Here is a 17,720-nt window from a genome sequence, read left to right as displayed (position 1 = left end):
AAGTGAAAAACCCCATTTTCGTCCATGTTGGTAGAGGTTTTTCTCAAAAACCCGCAGGTACCTTTTCAAAAGTTTAACGACGTCTCCTAGTACAATACCCCAACATTACGTTGTAATTACTTTCACGCGTTGATCTCCGCGCATTTTAAAGAAAAATTCGTTTGAAATTTAAAAAGAATATTTCTAAAATAGCCCAAAAACCGCCAAAGTTTTGGACTAGCTTTGGCTGAAAAAAATAAGTTAGTTTTTTGAAACCAAATGTTTCATTCGTGTACCTGGCTTTATTCAGTTTTATTTTTCCATGTTACAATGTAAAGAGTAAGACTAACGCCTTATTTGCATATATATTCTTAATTATCGAATTCCATTTCATCTTCTATTTCTAATAGAATATTATTCAATGTGTTTCTAGTGAAGTCTTCAAGTAATTGGTCCTCGTCAGAGATATCAGTTGATTCGTTTGAAGAAAATACATTGTTTGGAAATGGCGGTTCGTCGGGTTCTTTAAGTAATTCTAGCGCGGCTTTCGGAAGTTGAATGGCGCTTCGTTTTTCTAGCCTCTTTTGTAATGAATAGTTGGAGACAATTGGATCAGAAAAGTCCATAGCTCTATTGAATATATCTGTTAAATTGTCAATTCTTGAACTTTTTCGAGCGTGTAACTCCCGATCCTTGCGATATAATTTGTTTCTTGACCATGAAAAATAATTTTATGAACTGTAACTGGCAAATAATACCATGGCCATGGTATTATTTGCCAGTTACAGTTCATAAAATTCTTTTTCATGGTCAAGAAATAATTCAAAGTTCGACTTTGCCTATGGGCATGTTAAGCGAACATGCAGGCGAGTCCCGAATAAACACATTGAATAATATTCTATTAGAAATAGAAGATGAAATGGAACTCGATAATTAAGAATATAAATGCAAATAAGGCGTTAGTCTTACTCTTTACATTGTAACATGGAAAAATAAAACTGAATAAAGCCAGGTACACGAATGAAACATTTGGTTTCAAAAAACTAACTTATTTTGTTTTCAGCCAAAGCTAGCCCAAAACTTTGGCGGTTTTTGGGCTAATTTAGAAATATTCTTTTTAAATTTCAAACGAATTTTTCTTTAAAATGCGCGGAGATCAACGCGTGAAAGTAATTACAACGTAATGTTGGGGTATTGTACTAGGAGACGTCGTTAAACTTTTGAAAAGGTACCTGCGGGTTTTTGAGAAAAACCTCTACCAACATGGACGAAAATGGGGTTTTTCACTTTTCTTACGGTGGCGGCAACAAATTGGGCAGTGGAAAAATTCTGAAAATTTTAAAAATTACTAGCCCGATGGCAAACTACAGATTGTGATAAGTGTTGTTGTGATATTCCGCCAGGGGGGCTAGTTTCGCCGCCAGGGGTCGCAGAGAATAGAAATTTCTGTGGGTGAAATCTGATTTTACACTGATTCATAATATGCAAAAGGTTTTTTTAAATATTCTATGGGGAATTTTAGCCGTTTTTTGGGCGTTTCGGAACATAGTGCAATAGTATGACTCCCAAAATTACTAGGATGAATAAAAAGATAATAATCTAACGTAGTCCAACTTTTTACTGGTTCGTGGTGAAACAAACCGTTAGTGAAGATTTTTGAATGGAATAAAGGTACAGTGTCATACTGATGAGTAATTATGATACATATGCTAATACGTTATATTCGTCTGTTAAGAAAAGGATCATTTACTCTGTCCCATAAACTATTCGTTTGTTCTGGAGAATTAAGGCGGAGGCTCCTTTTTTATAAATAAATTCGTCTGCTTCTCCATAATAGACCGATACATATATGGGAAGGGTGAAGATGCCTTTAAAGGGGCGAAATTCATACTCGATAACATTGTTACGCCCAAAAATCGTAAAAGAAGGCGCTTTTTTTCGAGCGTCCTGATTGGTTAGAAATTTAGTTTTTTTACTCTTCTTATTTAAATTTCACGAAGAGAAAAATAACTGTTATCTTGCCTAAATAGTCTAGTTTTTATTATTTAATTGCTAGCAGTCACGTAAAATTAATATATATTGAATAAAGATATTTGGAAGGATAAAAGGTAAGTTTAAAAAACAAAAATAAAGGTATAAAAATAATGTATTAGTTTATTTATCTTTTTAGGTTCGTAAGCCTTAGCGTTTTACTATGGTTCAACCAGGCAAAGTGTGTACTGTATTATATTGCAACCAAAGAGGAACTATGCAAAATGTAATTGTTTGAAAACAATCAATATGAGATCAGATTTGTGAATCTTATAAGTTTTTTTAGATATGCTATCATAAGTTGCCTTCTATAACACGAATCTCTTTGCGGCAGTTATGGCTGAAATTAATTCGCCGTCGGGATTACATTTACGAGCCAAAAGAACACATCTTCATTTGCTCAAGACATTTCAAAGAGTCCGATTATCAAACTAAACGAGCAAATGGCCATCAATTTTAAGTTGGAATTTTGGAACTAATAAAACAAAATCAACGTCAGCTACGGCGAATCCTATTCATCAAGCACCTGATAAAGAGTTGGAAAATCTCACTTCGGTCGTTAAAGATACCTTATCAAGTGTTATTGATGTTGTTGAGACAAATAATAACATTCAAGTTGCATTAATAATGATATCACAAGAATGGACGATGTGATAATCGATATAGTTCCCGGTGACTCGGTTAATACTTTCAGTTGTTATGCTTGCTTTAAAAAAATTGAACTTGAACTGAAAATGCAAATCCAAAAACAAGTTTTAAAAGTAAAATATTTTAAATTAAGGAAAATGGAACTTGAATTGAAAACATCAAAGAGAAACGAAGAAGAAGCGGAAAGACGATTCAAAGTTTCGAAGCCCAGTATTGATAAAATTAAAGACAACTATATGGATATATTATTTTACACCGGTTTATCAAACTACAATAAACTTATGGCTTTGTATAATCACCTTTACCCAGGCCCTGATGGTGAGAACATAAATTTGTGGAATGGAAAAAAAGGATTTCAGTAACTTCCCCGCTTGGACGGCCTCGGAAACTAGATGTTCAAGATCTAATGCGCCTTAAATTGAGGTTGTTTGTTAAGGATTTGGCTGATTGATTTGGAGTGGCAATGAGTACGGCAAGTAATATTTGAATAACATGGATTATTTTTATGTACTTTCGTCCCGGACAAATAAATATATTTTCAACACGTGAGAAAATTAACGATACTATGCCAGATAATTTTAAACGCGATTATCCAAATACTCGTGTGATACTCGATGCGAGTGAACTTAAAGGTCAAACGTCTAAATCATTAGTATTGCAGTCAGGATCGTATTCAAACTATAAGTCGAGCAATACTTTCAAAGGCCTTCTTGGAATTAGCCCTAATGGGTATGTGACGTTCGTTTCTCACCTTTTTACTGGCAGTATTTCAGACCAAGAAATAACTCGACGAGTTTTTTTGTCATTAAACATTTCTAAAAATGGTCGTGTTATGTGCGATAAGGGATTCGTAATCAAAGATATGTCAGGTAAAATAGGCGTCGAACTAAATATGCCACCTTTTCTTGGTGAGAAAGGACAATTTTCCAAAGCCGAACTAGAGGAAACTCAAAAAAGTGCCTCTCTTCGAATCCATGTCGAAAGAAGAATAGCCCGAATTAGGGGTTTTCACATCCTTGGCCATTTAGTACCCTTAAGTCTTGCACCAGTTACTAATCAAATGGTGACAGTCATCGCCATTTTGTCAAATTTTCAAACTCCAATAATCAAAAACACCGACAGACTAAATGTCAGCACTGATTCCGATCATTACGATGGAATTTTAGAACCTGGAAATGGTACTAATTACAACGATTTAGATGACTTTGAAGAAGAAATACGGGAACCTGAAATTTGGCAGGTTGAACAAGAGCAATTGTGGGAAGAGCAAGAGTGGATTTAAGGTGAAGATGAAATAGTTCTTTCTATAAATTTTTGGGGCTTACTCAACTTGTCTAACATGGGTACTTCGACGTCACAAAATCGTCATATCACGGCCAACTTTAATCATTATTTTCGTCCGTGGTATCCGTATAAAATAAAAACTTTTAAACCTTTAGCAGTTTAGCCACACGTGCCTCGCCGCTTGCATTTAGTGCTACCTAGTCATAGTTTATTTAAAATTTATCTATTCGTTTCTGCACGGCTACTTATAAAATGGACTTATCCGCTAAAAAGTAAGCTGTTAATCTTCCTAAATGTTTATTAAAATTATTTTTAACAAGCTTATTATATTTAACTTAGGCAAAAGAAACAATGTGATAAACCCAAGGCAATCAACACCAAGTTTGTGATACCTATTGGAAATTGAACCAAGCAGCTGAAAATAGTGCCAAAGATGTTTAAAGAAAACTCTATTACGAAACATCATTGAAATTCTAAAGCCCAAAAGCATTTAACGTTAGCCTATAATATGTTCCAAGCTAGTAAAGTGTCTAACGTACTATTAAGCACAGAGTTGGGTACTGATCTCCCTAGTACAAGCAATACACATCCTCCTCCTACAAGTATATACATCAAGAACAAAGTAGAAGGGTCTTTTACTATACATTCAAAGTACAATGTTCAAATTAAAATAAATACACACACGGGTGTGGTAGATTCAGCTTGGTGTGGTGGTAAAGCCAGATTTGGAGGAGTGTGTAAACATGTAGGAGCTGCATTATGGTTTATTTTCGACTGTTAAAGGGCTGGAAAAACATTCGTTCCGGAAGACCAAGCCTGCACCCAAAAAGCACGTACATGGAGTGCGCCAACAACCCCAGGGAGTCTCGGTAAGAAAACCTTTAACGAGCTTGATTTTGTTAGGTATACTCCTGGGAAGTCTGGTGACGCACTTAAAGAAAGATTAAAAAAACCAACAAAATTACGGCTGTTTGAAAGAGTTAGATGAAAATGAAGCTTAAACAGTATTGCGTCCGGTTCCTTTACTTCGCTTATCTCCACTTCATGAGAAACCTCCACACAATGATAAATAAAACTACTTCCAAAATATTTTGGTAGTTTGTCACTATATTCTTTACGACCACTTCTATTAAAATGATAACCGCAAACTGCGTGATATTTCTGGCTTATGGGCTGGCGTGTCACAGGTGTACACCAAGGTCTTTTCTCAGAGCTTTTACTAATTTCATAGGCATTTAAAGTAATAGCCTCAATCCATTGATTTCAAAGTTCTTCATTTTTTGGAAATGTATTGAAAGATACATTGTGGTTTTTGAATGTTGAACTTGTACAGCCCGGAACACAGCAGCGGCGACCCACCATTATTATATTCCTATTCCTAAACAAATTGAACTTTTATTTATTATGATTTTCTTCACACCGACCTCTGTCCAATTTTCGTTTCTTCGTTTATATATTTGCCCGAAAATTGACGAAATCAGTCGGATTGCTCTTTCATTCTTCCATAGTTGTGAGTCAGATTGATCTCTGGAATTTGTTTCCAAGTTTTCGGCTCCTTGATATGAAACGTGAATTTTCTTTCATAGAAATTAACATATAAGAACGTTTTTATATTTCATTATATGGTGATAAAATAAATATACCTGTAATACAGATAATTCAGATTGTACAAATTGACTAGGAATTTTCGTAGGACTCCAAGGAATAGACCCTCTAACTTTAGATAAATACGATGGTATCGTAAATCGCTCAGTTGGTGTTGTTTGATGGAACAGAGTACATGGAAAAACACGTAGGTTGTGAACAATTTCAAAAACTCTTCCGAATCTGGGAGTATGCTTGCCCAGCCATCTTCTCCGTTACTATTTAGATCCGATATTAATTGTTTGCTAGCAGAAACAACCTCCGATTTATCCAGACTAGGCGAGGTCGCATTGTATATCTTGCAGAAAATTGGCTTATTTTTTCCACCTTCTTTAGGGTCTTGAGTATTAACATCAATGACGTAGAAGGGAATTATTTTTTGCCTCTAGGGCGGTTCCACTGTTGTGGTTTGTCTGTGCACGACAACTCATTAGGAGGCGTGCTTATGTCTTTTGACTTTAAAATACATAGCAGCCTCAAAAGAGATATTGCATGGTTACAAGTTCCTTTTATGCCAGCTGCACACGAGCAGTTTGCATTCAAAATTGTGGGGCTTGAAATTTGTAAAGTGGCACAAACTGTGTGAGGATTATAATTTTTCCGGTAGCTTCGGTAGCATTTGGTTTTTTTCATAGACTATGTCGTTTCTCCTAAAAAAAATATTAATTAGGCATGTATTTAGGTTTTGTTGCAATAGAAACATTTCAACTTATTGAAACTAACCATTATCTTAGATACCGATAATCTGTAGCTTCTGTTATTAATAACGGAGGCTACAGATAGTCACTCTTTGTTCGTACCGAATATTTTAATTTCAATCCGTGTCTTAATTATACAAATTCTACTCACAGAGCTACTTTACTCAATAAAGCTTCTGAATTTATGTATCCTTCAATTAAATACTTATAGCACTTTTTGTAATGTTTTGCGGTGTTAGACCTTGACTTGTAAAACTCTTCTATATTTTCGTTCGTTAATTTGGGAACCTCAGTTATAGTTTTTTTATATCCCACAAGAGGGAATATCAAACCACCTTCAAGAACCGCGTATAAATTCATTTTATTATATAATTCTAACTAAATTTAAGACACTGAATATAACCCTAACGTATTCTTAGGACGTCGCCATATTCTAATATAAGCCGACGATTTCGCGGGGTGTTCGCTGCGCCATCTAGTGTGTCCTAGCGTCAAAACGAATTATATCGAGTATGTATTTTTTACCCCTTTGGCTTGTTTCACTGTATGTAATTTTGGAATCGGTCTATTTATCTGCTAAAATGGGCACTGGTAGCCAGGGCCCCAGGCTTGGAAATAAGGTTTATTTCTAACGGGTCTATTTGGCCAGTGACTCCCAACTCTTGAAATATTTAAGTGGTCACGTACACCAGTTGGTTAATAATACGGTAGATAATTTTGAATTAATAAACTGGACACTGGACCAGTGAACCCCTAGCTTTTGAATAAAAAAACTGGTCCGAGCAATTAATAAACTGATCTTTGACCCAGTGACCAACGCTTATTTCCAAGCCTACTGGTAGCCGTTTTGGGAAAACGTTTAAATCGTGACTTAAACTATTCACCACCACCATGGATGCTCAATTTAAATTGAGTGTCTATGCCACTACAGAATCAGAAATCCCAGAACAAATTAATAGTATCCACCTTGATAAAGTTAAATCAAAAGAATTCAAAAATATTTTCCTACAAATTTTTAATGAAGTTTGTTCTGTTAATGAAGAATCTCCCATACATTTTGTACAAAGCAAAATAGCAAAATCATTACATATTAACCCGATTTTATACCGTAAATTTTAAATTAAACCTTTTTCAATAAAATAAGGGAATTAGAAAGAAACTTTTTCATTACAAATTTACTAGTCGAGAACTAAAAAACAATTAAAAAAATACTAAAAGCAAATTATAATATACAAGTAATTTGTAATATAACTAGCATTCCCAAAGAGCTAACAAGAAAGACCCTTTTCTAATTTTTAAAGATATTAAAATAGGAAAGTACCATTAATTAAATTTATACAAAATTTCTATTTATTTCATATTTAAGACAGAAATCATTTCAAAAAGGTCACTCTTAAGTGATATCAATTTGTTTTACAAAGTTGAAAATTTCTTATAAAATTATGGACACCCTTTTCATTGCCCATGCAATAAACTCTCCATGGATTAAAAAAATACTGATTTAGCTAAAATAATTCAATGACCTAAAGAACCCGGCAATTCATAGTTTAAGTCCTGGCCGAAAAGAACTTCTGGCTTTAGAATCCCCAGTGCACGATTTTGACTTGGCTCTGAAATGGCACAGATCCTGCCGATGGTCTTTGTGATTCATTGGCAGATATTGCTGAGGTTGACAAAGCTCCTTGAATTTTGAAAAAAACTCCTTGTAATCACCTTCAAGCAGATAGATTTCCGGATAAAATAGGTTTGGATAATTTTCATTGTTTGCCTCGCGATCCTTCTTCCTCAAAAAACGATACCTTAAGAATAAATTATTTCGGTTATTATTAGCACTTTAGATGTGTCTAGGGTGTCAATTCGCAGATACTTACAAATTAGGACCTCTTTCTGAAGAGAATTCACAGTGAAATATTAAAATATGTCGTTCAGAAGAAATAGAATAATCGCTGTTCATGGCATTGATCAGAAAGGAATTGAAAATGTTTTCTTTAGTATATATATTCTGCGCCCCCTGAATGTGTCCCCCTTTATATTCGTATGGATAGCGGCAATCTATGACTGTGTATTTCCAAATGATGTCAAATTTTCCAGATAATAATTTACTTAGCTAGAGGGAAAATAATTTGTTATTGCAATTTCGTAAATAATTAAAAGATGAAATTAATCTTACAGTTTCCGCTGAAATTGTTTTAAGATCAGGATGCCGTCCTTTCAGAACTGGTAACATGTTTCGTGCTGAATAATCCCCTGATAAATTTGATTCCATTTCAGCTGTAAGAAAATATGTGTTAATTATAAACACTAATATAAAAATATAATGCTAAAATCAAACACTCCAAGATGAGCAATAAAATAGTCCTTACATCTCCTAAGGGCTGAGTCGATGTGTACATCAGACATGGATTGAGACCTTTGGAAAGGAGACTTTTTTACGGTCAGCACTGTCACTTTCATGTAAGATACTGGTGAATCTGAAGCATTGGAGTATCTGTGGGCAGCCACAAAAGCGGAAACACTCTTTCGTCGTTTTGATTCCAGAAGAAAGCATACTTCTCCAGGTAGATCCGGTCTTTTAAAAGGAGGTTTCTCGCAACTGTTTTGTATCATTCTTTTACGACTAGCGGATATCATGGAGTATGATTCAGCTGTTTATGTCTGATTTTCATCAGTTTCTCTCAACACAACTGGTCATTTATTTCCCGATTCCTAAATTACAATGACATATTAATAAGATTGGCACAAATATGGATTATTTTCGCATTAAAACTTTACCATCCCATCTCCAATTCTGGCCGGCATTGAAAATGATCTTCTCATATTAGCGGGTCTCTCAGATGGTTCAGGAGGCGATTCGCTAATTAATAGAAGGTAAGAATTGGCCTCCACGCTGGAAAATTCAGATTGAACTTCTTCTACATGAGCTCTCAATATCGGTCAAAACTACGAGGTATGATACTGCCATTTTCAAAGTAATCTTCCTGCAAAATAAAAAAATGAAGTAATTCACATTGATATTATTTAAAAACTAGGAATAATATTTTATTGCAAAACTAAGATTGATATTTTACCACTTTATCTAAATCATTAAAAACGTCAAGGAACCCATCATCAAAATCATCTTCATCACTACTTTCAGCATCTGCTAAAACAGAGCTGCGAATGCTGCTGTTCGAAGGACGTCGAAGCAAAAATGGACTATCAAAACCCTGAAAGGAGAAGCAAAGAATTTAACAATTGAAAGCACTCTAATTTAAAATTTAATAAAAAATAAAAAATTACATCAGATTTAGAGTCTTCAAGACTTAATTTAGATTTGCGAGGAGCCACTCCTAATGGTTGGTGAAATATTTCCGACTTTGTAAAACGAATTGAATCTGAGGATTCAGCTGAGAGTAATGAATTTTGAGATGACCTTTCATCAGCAGAAAACACGCAACCACTATCTTGGGAATCGTAGTCACTCTGAGGATACGAATCCGAGTTTCCAGCGAACGAGTGAGATCTGATTGAATATCGCTTAATTCCGAGGGGAGATGTACTGGTTGGGCTTCCCTGGGTAAGAGGGACTGTGTATGATATTTCGACTTCGTCGCCAATTTCTTTGAGGTTTTCAACATTCTCATCATCATCCGCAGTTCCTCCCTTTGGTTGTGGTGTAACATTTTCTTTTTCGAGAAATAATGGCGTCGGTTCTTAATAGATAAAAACAAATATGTTGTTAAAGAAATTAAATTAAAACGCAAAATTAATACAATACTAATTAAATATTTTTAAATATGCTTTACTTTCTATATAATTTTTTAATTTGAATACTTTCCTCTAGTTGAACGCGTTGAAACTTTTAATAAATAATATTTTTACCAACAGATAGCCATCACTCTACTAAATATGAAAAACCGTAAAGTACCCGCGGCATTTAACACAATAAATCGTTTTGTTAATTGTTTATAGTTTTCTAAAATAGACATCATATTAATTATTATTAATGAATTATTATCTATTATCATTTTAGTTTTCACTATTAAGAAACAGAAACATAAAAAAGGGATAGAAACCAGTTTCTAGGAGGCGTTAAAATTTATTGTTTAATTTTAAACCATCTTAACGTTTGTTATTGCTTTTGAGGGATTGGCTTCGGCTTAACAATATTTCAATAGATTAATGACACTAACAAAGGAGACGAACCGAGGTGTTACACACCGATTTTGTTTAAACCGAGTCAGTATGGGGCACTCGGAGAGCTCAAACTGAACCAGGTTTTAAAACGAGGTAAGAACTGGCTAAGGTCTTAATGCAGCAAACAAAATTTCCCGTAGGAAACCGTCATTGCTTGGCCTTTAAGTGCAGTTTTGATTATCAGACCACCCAAGAAAGTCAGGTTCGATTCCTTTTTTTGAAAACCAGAAAAAACGTTTCTATGCAATAGAAAAAAAATAAAAGATTTTTTTACAACATTTTTTATTTAAATTCCAGTATGGGCAACGAGTAACAACGAAAAGGATTTGGAAATAAATAACTTCCGCTTTTTTTCAAGGTCACGAATTTCTCGCAAACCACATCCGTCGAAAGTTTCTTAACTTCCCGTAAAAGAATAAGCACCCGAACTGGGGCTCGACCCAAGACCGTTAGGTTAAGAGCCTAACGCCCTACCGACTGAGCTACACGGGCGACCCTCAGCGGGGCAAAATCGTAACATCACAACATTCAATAAAAACGACAACGAAATTTAAAAATTTTAGTTTTCTTCAAACAGGTTTCCCTCTTAAACTGTGGTTTCAACAGAGGCTCTTTAGGTTAAAACCCTCAAGCTTTACCGACTCAGCTATCCCGGCTCTTCCAGCGCTCATCTTCTTGAAAATTGAGGAGAATGACTTTTTATTCATTTTCTTCTGTTAATATATTAAAAGCCCTTTTAATTCATATGTTAAAAAAGGAACGTCATTATGATTGAAAGTTTCCACCTTGGCAACTGGCGCTGACTAGGAATTGAGGCGTCCATTAGTTATCCAGCGTCTTGGAAGCATAAATTAGAGGATTTTATGAGGGTGGAGACTCTGACGAACATCGGGCTTTGGAGATATAACTACCGCGTGAATTTTGCCGTCAGTATGGGGCACTTGAAGAGCCCAAACTGAACAAGGTTTTATAACGACATAAGAATTGGCTAAGGTCTTAATACAGCAAAAAAAATTTCCCGTAGGAAACCGTCATTGGTTGGCCTTTAAGTGCGGTTTTGATTATCAGACCACCCAAGAAAGTCAGGTTCGATTCCTTTTTTTGAAAACATGAAAAACAGTTTCTATGCAATAGAAAAAATTAAAAGATTTTTTTAAACATTTTTTATTTAAATTCCAGTATGGGCAACGAGTTACAACGAAAAGGACTCTGACTATATGTCATTTTGAACAACGCCTGACGAACAGACGTAAGTAGTTCAATTTTTGGATTTGGAAATAAATAACTTCCGCTTTTTTCAAGGTCACGAATTTCTCCCCAACCACATCCGTCGAACGTTACTTAACTTCCCGTAAAAGGTTAAGCACCCGAACTGGGGCTCGAACCCAGGACCGTTAGGTAAAGAGCCTAACGCTCTACCGACTGAGCTACACGGGCGACCCTCAGCGGGCAAAATCGTAACGTCACAACATTCAATAAAACCGACAACGAAATTTAAAAATTTTAGTTTTCTTCAAACAGGTTTCCCTCTTAAACTGTGGTTTCAACAGAGGCTCTTTAGGTTAAAACCCTCAAGCTTTACCGACTCAGCTATCCCGGCTCTTCCAGCGCTCATCTTCTTGAAAATTGCGGAGAATGACTTTTTATTCATTTTCTTCTGTTAATATATTAAAAGCCCTTTTTATTCATATGTTAAAAAATGAACGTTATTATGATTGAAAGTTTCCACCTTGGCAACTGGCGCTGACTAGGAATTGAGGCGTCCATTAGTTATCCAGCGTCTTGGAAGCATAAATTAGAGGATTTTATGAGGGTGGAGACTCTGACGATCATCGGGCTGTTGAGATATAACTATCGCGTCAAGTTTGCCGTCAGTATATGGGGCACTCGGAGAGCCCAAACTGAACCAGGTTTTCTAACGACGTAAGAACTGGCTAAGGTCTTAATGCAGCACACAAAATTTCCCGTAGGAAACCGTCATTGGTTGGCCTTTAAGTTCGGTTTTGATTATCAGACTACCTAAGAAAGTCAGGTTCGATTCCTTTTTTTGAAAACATGAAAAACAGTTTCTATGCAATAGAAAAAATTAAAAGATTTTTTTAAACATTTTTTATTTAAATTCCAGTATGGGCAACGAGTTACAACGAAAAGGACTCTGACTATATGTCATTTTGAACAACGCCTGACGAACAGACGTAAGTAGTTCAATTTTTGGATTTGGAAATAAATAACTTCCGCTTTTTTCAAGGTCACGAATTTATCGCAAACCACATCCGTCGAACGTTTCTTAACTTCCCGCAAAAGGTTAAGCACTCGAACTGGGGCTCGAACCCAGGACCGTTAGGTTAAGAGCCTAACGCTCTACCGACTGAGCTACACGGGCGACCCACAGCGGGCAAAATCGTAACGTCATAACATTCAATAAAACCGACAACGAAATTGAAAAATTTTAGTTTTCTTCAAACAGGCTTCCCTCTTAAACTGTGGCTTCAACAGAGGCTCTTTAGGTTAAAACCCTCAAGCTTTACCGACTCAGCTATCCCGGCTCTTCCAGCGCTCGTCTTCTTGAAAATTGCGGAGAATGACTTTTTATTCATTTTCTTCTGTTAATATATTAAAAGCCCTTTTAATTCATATGTTAAAAAAGGAACGTCATTATGATTGAAAGTTTCCACCTTGGCAACTGGCGCTGACTAGGAATTGAGGCGTCCATTAGTTATCCAGCGTCTTGGAAGCATAAATTAGAGGATTTTATGAGGGTGGAGACTCTGACGAACATCGGGCTTTGGAGATATAACTACCGCGTGAATTTTGCCGTCAGTATGGGGCACTTGGAGAGCCCAAACTGAACAAGGTTTTATAACGACATAAGAACTGGCTAAGGTCTTAATGCGGCAAACAAAATTTCCCGTAGGAAACCGTCATTGGTTGGCCTTTAAGTGCGGTTTTGATTATCAGACCACCCAAGAAAGTCAGGTTCGATTCCTTTTTTTGAAAACATGAAAAACAGTTTCTATGCAATAGAAAAAATTAAAAGATTGTTTTAAACATTTTTTATTTAAATTCCAGTATGGGCAACGAGTTACAACGAAATGGACTCTGACTATATGTCATTTTGAACAACGCCTGACGAACAGACGTAAGTAGTTCAATTTTTGGATTTGGAAATAAATTAATTCCGCTTTTTTCAAGGTCACGAATTTCTCCCCAACCACATCCGTCGAACGTTACTTAACTTCCCGTAAAAGGTTAAGCACCCGAACTGGGGCTCGAACCCAGGACCGTTAGGTTAAGAGCCTAACGCTCTACCGACTGAGCTACACGGGCGACCCTCAGCGGGCAAAATCGTAACGTCACAACATTCAATAAAACCGACAACGAAATTTAAAAATTTTAGTTTTCTTCAAACAGGTTTCCCTCTTAAACTGTGGTTTCAACAGAGGCTCTTTAGGTTAAAACCCTCAAGCTTTACCGACTCAGCTATCCCGGCTCTTCCAGCGCTCATCTTCTTGAAAATTGCGGAGAATGACTTTTTATTCATTTTCTTCTGTTAATATATTAAAAGCCCTTTTTATTCATATGTTAAAAAAGGAACGTTATTATGATTGAAAGTTTCCACCTTGGCAACTGGCGCTGACTAGGAATTGAGGCGTCCATTAGTTATCCAGCGTCTTGGAAGCATAAATTAGAGGATTTTATGAGGGTGGAGACTCTGACGATCATTGGGCTGTTGAGATATAACTATCGCGTGAAGTTTGCCGTCAGTATATGGGGCACTCGGAGAGCCCAAACTGAACCAGGTTTTCTAACGACGTAAGAACTGGCTAAGGTCTTAATGCAGCACACAAAATTTCCCGTAGGAAACCGTCATTGGTTGGCCTTTAAGTGCGGTTTTGATTATCAGACCACCCAAGAAAGTCAGGTTCGATTCCTTTTTTTGAAAACATGAAAAACAGTTTCTATGCAATAGAAAAAATTAAAAGATTTTTTTAAACATTTTTTATTTAAATTCCAGTATGGGCAACGAGTTACAACGAAAAGGACTCTGACTATATGTCATTTTGAACAACGCCTGACGAACAGACGTAAGTAGTTCAATTTTTGGATTTGGAAATAAATAACTTCCGCTTTTTTCAAGGTCACGAATTTATCGCAAACCACATCCGTCGAACGTTTCTTAACTTCCCGCAAAAGGTTAAGCACTCGAACTGGGGCTCGAACCCAGGACCGTTAGGTTAAGAGCCTAACGCTCTACCGACTGAGCTACACGGGCGACCCACAGCGGGCAAAATCGTAACGTCATAACATTCAATAAAACCGACAACGAAATTGAAAAATTTTAGTTTTCTTCAAACAGGCTTCCCTCTTAAACTGTGGCTTCAACAGAGGCTCTTTAGGTTAAAACCCTCAAGCTTTACCGACTCAGCTATCCCGGCTCTTCCAGCGCTCATCTTCTTGAAAATTGCGGATAATGACTTTTTATTCATTTTCTTCTGTTAATATATTAAAAGCCCTTTTAATTCATATGTTAAAAAAGGAACGTCATTATGATTGAAAGTTTCCACCTTGGCAACTGGCGCTGACTAGGAATTGAGGCGTCCATTAGTTATCCAGCGTCTTGGAAGCATAAATTAGAGGATTTTATGAGGGTGGAGACTCTGACGAACATCGGGCTTTGGAGATATAACTACCGCGTGAATTTTGCCGTCAGTATGGGGCACTTGGAGAGCCCAAACTGAACAAGGTTTTATAACGACATAAGAACTGGCTAAGGTCTTAATGCGGCAAACAAAATTTCCCGTAGGAAACCGTCATTGGTTGGCCTTTAAGTGCGGTTTTGATTATCAGACCACCCAAGAAAGTCAGGTTCGATTCCTTTTTTTGAAAACATGAAAAACAGTTTCTATGCAATAGAAAAAATTAAAAGATTGTTTTAAACATTTTTTATTTAAATTCCAGTATGGGCAACGAGTTACAACGAAAAGGACTCTGACTATATGTCATTTTGAACAACGCCTGACGAACAGACGTAAGTAGTTCAATTTTTGGATTTGGAAATAAATAAATTCCGCTTTTTTCAAGGTCACGAATTTATCGCAAACCACATCCGTCGATCGTTTCTTAACTTCCCGCAAAAGGTTAAGCACCCGAACTGGGGCTCAAACCCAGGACCGTTAGGTTAAGAGCCTAACGCTCTACCGACTGAGCTACACGGGCGACCCTCTGCGGGCAAAATCGTAACGTCACAACATTCAATAAAACCGACAACGAAATTGAAAAATTTTAGTTTTCTTCAAACAGGCTTCCCTCTTAAACTGTGGCTTCAACAGAGGCTCTTTAGGTTAAAACCCTCAAGCTTTACCGACTCAGCTATCCCGGCTCTTCCAGCGCTCATCTTCTTGAAAATTGCGGAGAATGACTTTTTATTCATTTTCTTCTGTTAATATATTAAAAGCCCTTTTAATTCATATGTTAAAAAAGGAACGTCATTATGATTGAAAGTTTCCACCTTGGCAACTGGCGCTGACTAGGAATTGAGGCGTCCATTAGTTATCCAGCGTCTTGGAAGCATAAATTAGAGGATTTTATGAGGGTGGAGACTCTGACGAACATCGGGCTTTGGACATATAACTACCGCGTGAATTTTGCCGTCAGTATGGGGCACTTGGAGAGCCCAAACTGAACAAGGTTTTATAACGACATTAGAACTGGCTAAGGTCTTAATGCAGCAAACAAAATTTCCCGTAGGAAACCGTCATTGGTTGGCCTTTAAGTGCGGTTTTGATTATCATACCACCCAAGAAAGTCAGGTTCGATTCCTTTTTTTGAAAACATGAAAAACAGTTTCTATGCAATAGAAAAAATTAAAAGATTGTTTTAAACATTTTTTATTTAAATTCCAGTATGGGCAACGAGTTACAACGAAAAGGACTCTGACTATATGTCATTTTGAACAACGCCTGACGAAGAGACGTAAGTAGTTCAATTTTTGGATTTGGAAATAAATAAATTCCGCTTTTTTCAAGGTCACGAATTTATCGCAAACCACATCCGTCGAACGTTTCTTAACTTCCCGCAAAAGGTTAAGCACCCGAACTGGGGCTCGAACCCAGGACCGTTAGGTTAAGAGCCTAACGCTCTACCGACTGAGCTACACGGGCGACCCACAGCGGGCAAAATCGTAACGTCATAACATTCAATAAAACCGACAACGAAATTGAAAATTTTAGTTTTCTTCAAACAGACTTCCCTCTTAAACTGTGGCTTCAACAGAGGCTCTTTAGGTTAAAACCCTCAAGCTTTACCGACTCAGCTATCCCGGCTCTTCCAGCGCTCATCTTCTTGAAAATTGCGGAGAATGACTTTTTATTCATTTTCTTCTGTTAATATATTAAAAGCCCTTTTAATTCATATGTTAAAAAAGGAACGTCATTATGATTGAAAGTTTCCACCTTGGCAACTGGCGCTGACTAGGAATTGAGGCGTCCATTAGTTATCCAGCGTCTTGGAAGCATAAATTAGAGGATTTTATGAGGGTGGAGACTCTGACGAACATCGGGCTTTGGAGATATAACTACCGCGTGAATTTTGCCGTCAGTATGGGGCACTTGGAGAGCCCAAACTGAACAAGGTTTTATAACGACATAAGAACTGGCTAAGGTCTTAATGCGGCAAACAAAATTTCCCGTAGGAAACCGTCATTGGTTGGCCTTTAAGAGCGGTTTTGATTATCAGACCACCCAAGAAAGTCAGGTTCGATTCCTTTTTTTGAAAACATGAAAAACAGTTTCTATGCAATAGAAAAAATTAAAAGATTTTTTTAAACATTTTTTATTTAAATTCCAGTATGGGCAACGAGTTACAACGAAAAGGACTCTGACTATATGTCATTTTGAACAACGCCTGACGAACAGACGTAAGTAGTTCAATTTTTGGATTTGGAAATAAATAACTTCCGCTTTTTTCAAGGTCACGAATTTCTCCCCAACCACATCCGTCGAACGTTACTTAACTTCCCGTAAAAGGTTAAGCACCCGAACTGGGGCTCGAACCCAGGACCGTTAGGTTAAGAGCCTAACGCTCTACCGACTGAGCTACACGGGCGACCCTCAGCGGGCAAAATCGTAACGTCACAACATTCAATAAAACCGACAACGAAATTTAAAAATTTTAGTTTTCTTCAAACAGGTTTCCCTCTTAAACTGTGGTTTCAACAGAGGCTCTTTAGGTTAAAACCCTCAAGCTTTACCGACTCAGCTA

General features: G+C 36.7%; 1 protein-coding gene, 1 long non-coding RNA gene and 7 other non-coding genes across 9 annotated transcripts; all 9 read right to left on the bottom strand.

Moving 5' to 3' along the window:
* Window positions 1-7,706: 7,706 nt before the first annotated feature.
* Window positions 7,707-8,915, bottom strand: LOC149964931 (M-phase inducer phosphatase-like). The gene is made up of 4 exons (XM_090167270.1): window positions 8,648-8,915; window positions 8,455-8,555; window positions 8,156-8,391; window positions 7,707-8,083 (listed from the first exon to the last, which is right to left on the bottom strand). The coding sequence occupies exons 1-4, from the start codon at window positions 8,913-8,915 to the stop codon at window positions 7,825-7,827; spliced, it is 864 nt and encodes a 287-aa protein (XP_090023396.1). The 3' UTR covers window positions 7,707-7,824.
* A 312-nt stretch (window positions 8,916-9,227) lies between these two features.
* LOC149964930 (uncharacterized) lies at window positions 9,228-9,653 on the bottom strand. Its single transcript, XR_016480243.1, has 3 exons — window positions 9,564-9,653; window positions 9,353-9,490; window positions 9,228-9,262 (listed from the first exon to the last, which is right to left on the bottom strand). It is a non-coding gene; the product is annotated as an uncharacterized LOC149964930 (long non-coding RNA).
* Window positions 9,654-11,824: 2,171 nt separating this feature from the next.
* Window positions 11,825-11,897, bottom strand: TRNAK-CUU (transfer RNA lysine (anticodon CUU)). The gene has a single exon. It is a non-coding gene; the product is annotated as a tRNA-Lys (tRNA).
* An 873-nt stretch (window positions 11,898-12,770) lies between these two features.
* TRNAK-CUU (transfer RNA lysine (anticodon CUU)) lies at window positions 12,771-12,843 on the bottom strand. Its single transcript has one exon. It is a non-coding gene; the product is annotated as a tRNA-Lys (tRNA).
* Window positions 12,844-13,714: 871 nt separating this feature from the next.
* On the bottom strand, window positions 13,715-13,787 carry TRNAK-CUU (transfer RNA lysine (anticodon CUU)). The gene has a single exon. It is a non-coding gene; the product is annotated as a tRNA-Lys (tRNA).
* An 873-nt stretch (window positions 13,788-14,660) lies between these two features.
* On the bottom strand, window positions 14,661-14,733 carry TRNAK-CUU (transfer RNA lysine (anticodon CUU)). The gene has a single exon. It is a non-coding gene; the product is annotated as a tRNA-Lys (tRNA).
* Window positions 14,734-15,604: 871 nt separating this feature from the next.
* Window positions 15,605-15,677, bottom strand: TRNAK-CUU (transfer RNA lysine (anticodon CUU)). The gene has a single exon. It is a non-coding gene; the product is annotated as a tRNA-Lys (tRNA).
* An 871-nt stretch (window positions 15,678-16,548) lies between these two features.
* On the bottom strand, window positions 16,549-16,621 carry TRNAK-CUU (transfer RNA lysine (anticodon CUU)). Its single transcript has one exon. It is a non-coding gene; the product is annotated as a tRNA-Lys (tRNA).
* An 870-nt stretch (window positions 16,622-17,491) lies between these two features.
* On the bottom strand, window positions 17,492-17,564 carry TRNAK-CUU (transfer RNA lysine (anticodon CUU)). Its single transcript has one exon. It is a non-coding gene; the product is annotated as a tRNA-Lys (tRNA).
* Between the last annotated feature and the right edge of the window lie 156 nt (window positions 17,565-17,720).

Source organism: Leiobunum rupestre, chromosome 1, assembly GCF_980474605.1.
Source record: "Leiobunum rupestre chromosome 1, qqLeiRupe1.1.hap1, whole genome shotgun sequence".
Classification (NCBI taxonomy): domain Eukaryota; kingdom Metazoa; phylum Arthropoda; class Arachnida; order Opiliones; family Sclerosomatidae; genus Leiobunum; species Leiobunum rupestre.
The sequence above is the reverse complement of the archived record's forward strand: the minus strand, read 5'-3'. Positions and strand labels throughout refer to the sequence as shown.

Coding starts and splice junctions, on each gene's coding strand:
- LOC149964931 (XM_090167270.1), bottom strand. CDS start 8,915: ATGATATCCGCTAGTCGTAAAAGAATGATACAAAACAGTTGCGAGAAA. Junction 8,392..8,454: donor AAACAATTTCAGCGGAAACT/GTAAGATTAATT, acceptor TTTTCCCTCTAG/CTAAGTAAATTATTATCTGG. Junction 8,084..8,155: donor TCAGAAAGAGGTCCTAATTT/GTAAGTATCTGC, acceptor TTTATTCTTAAG/GTATCGTTTTTTGAGGAAGA.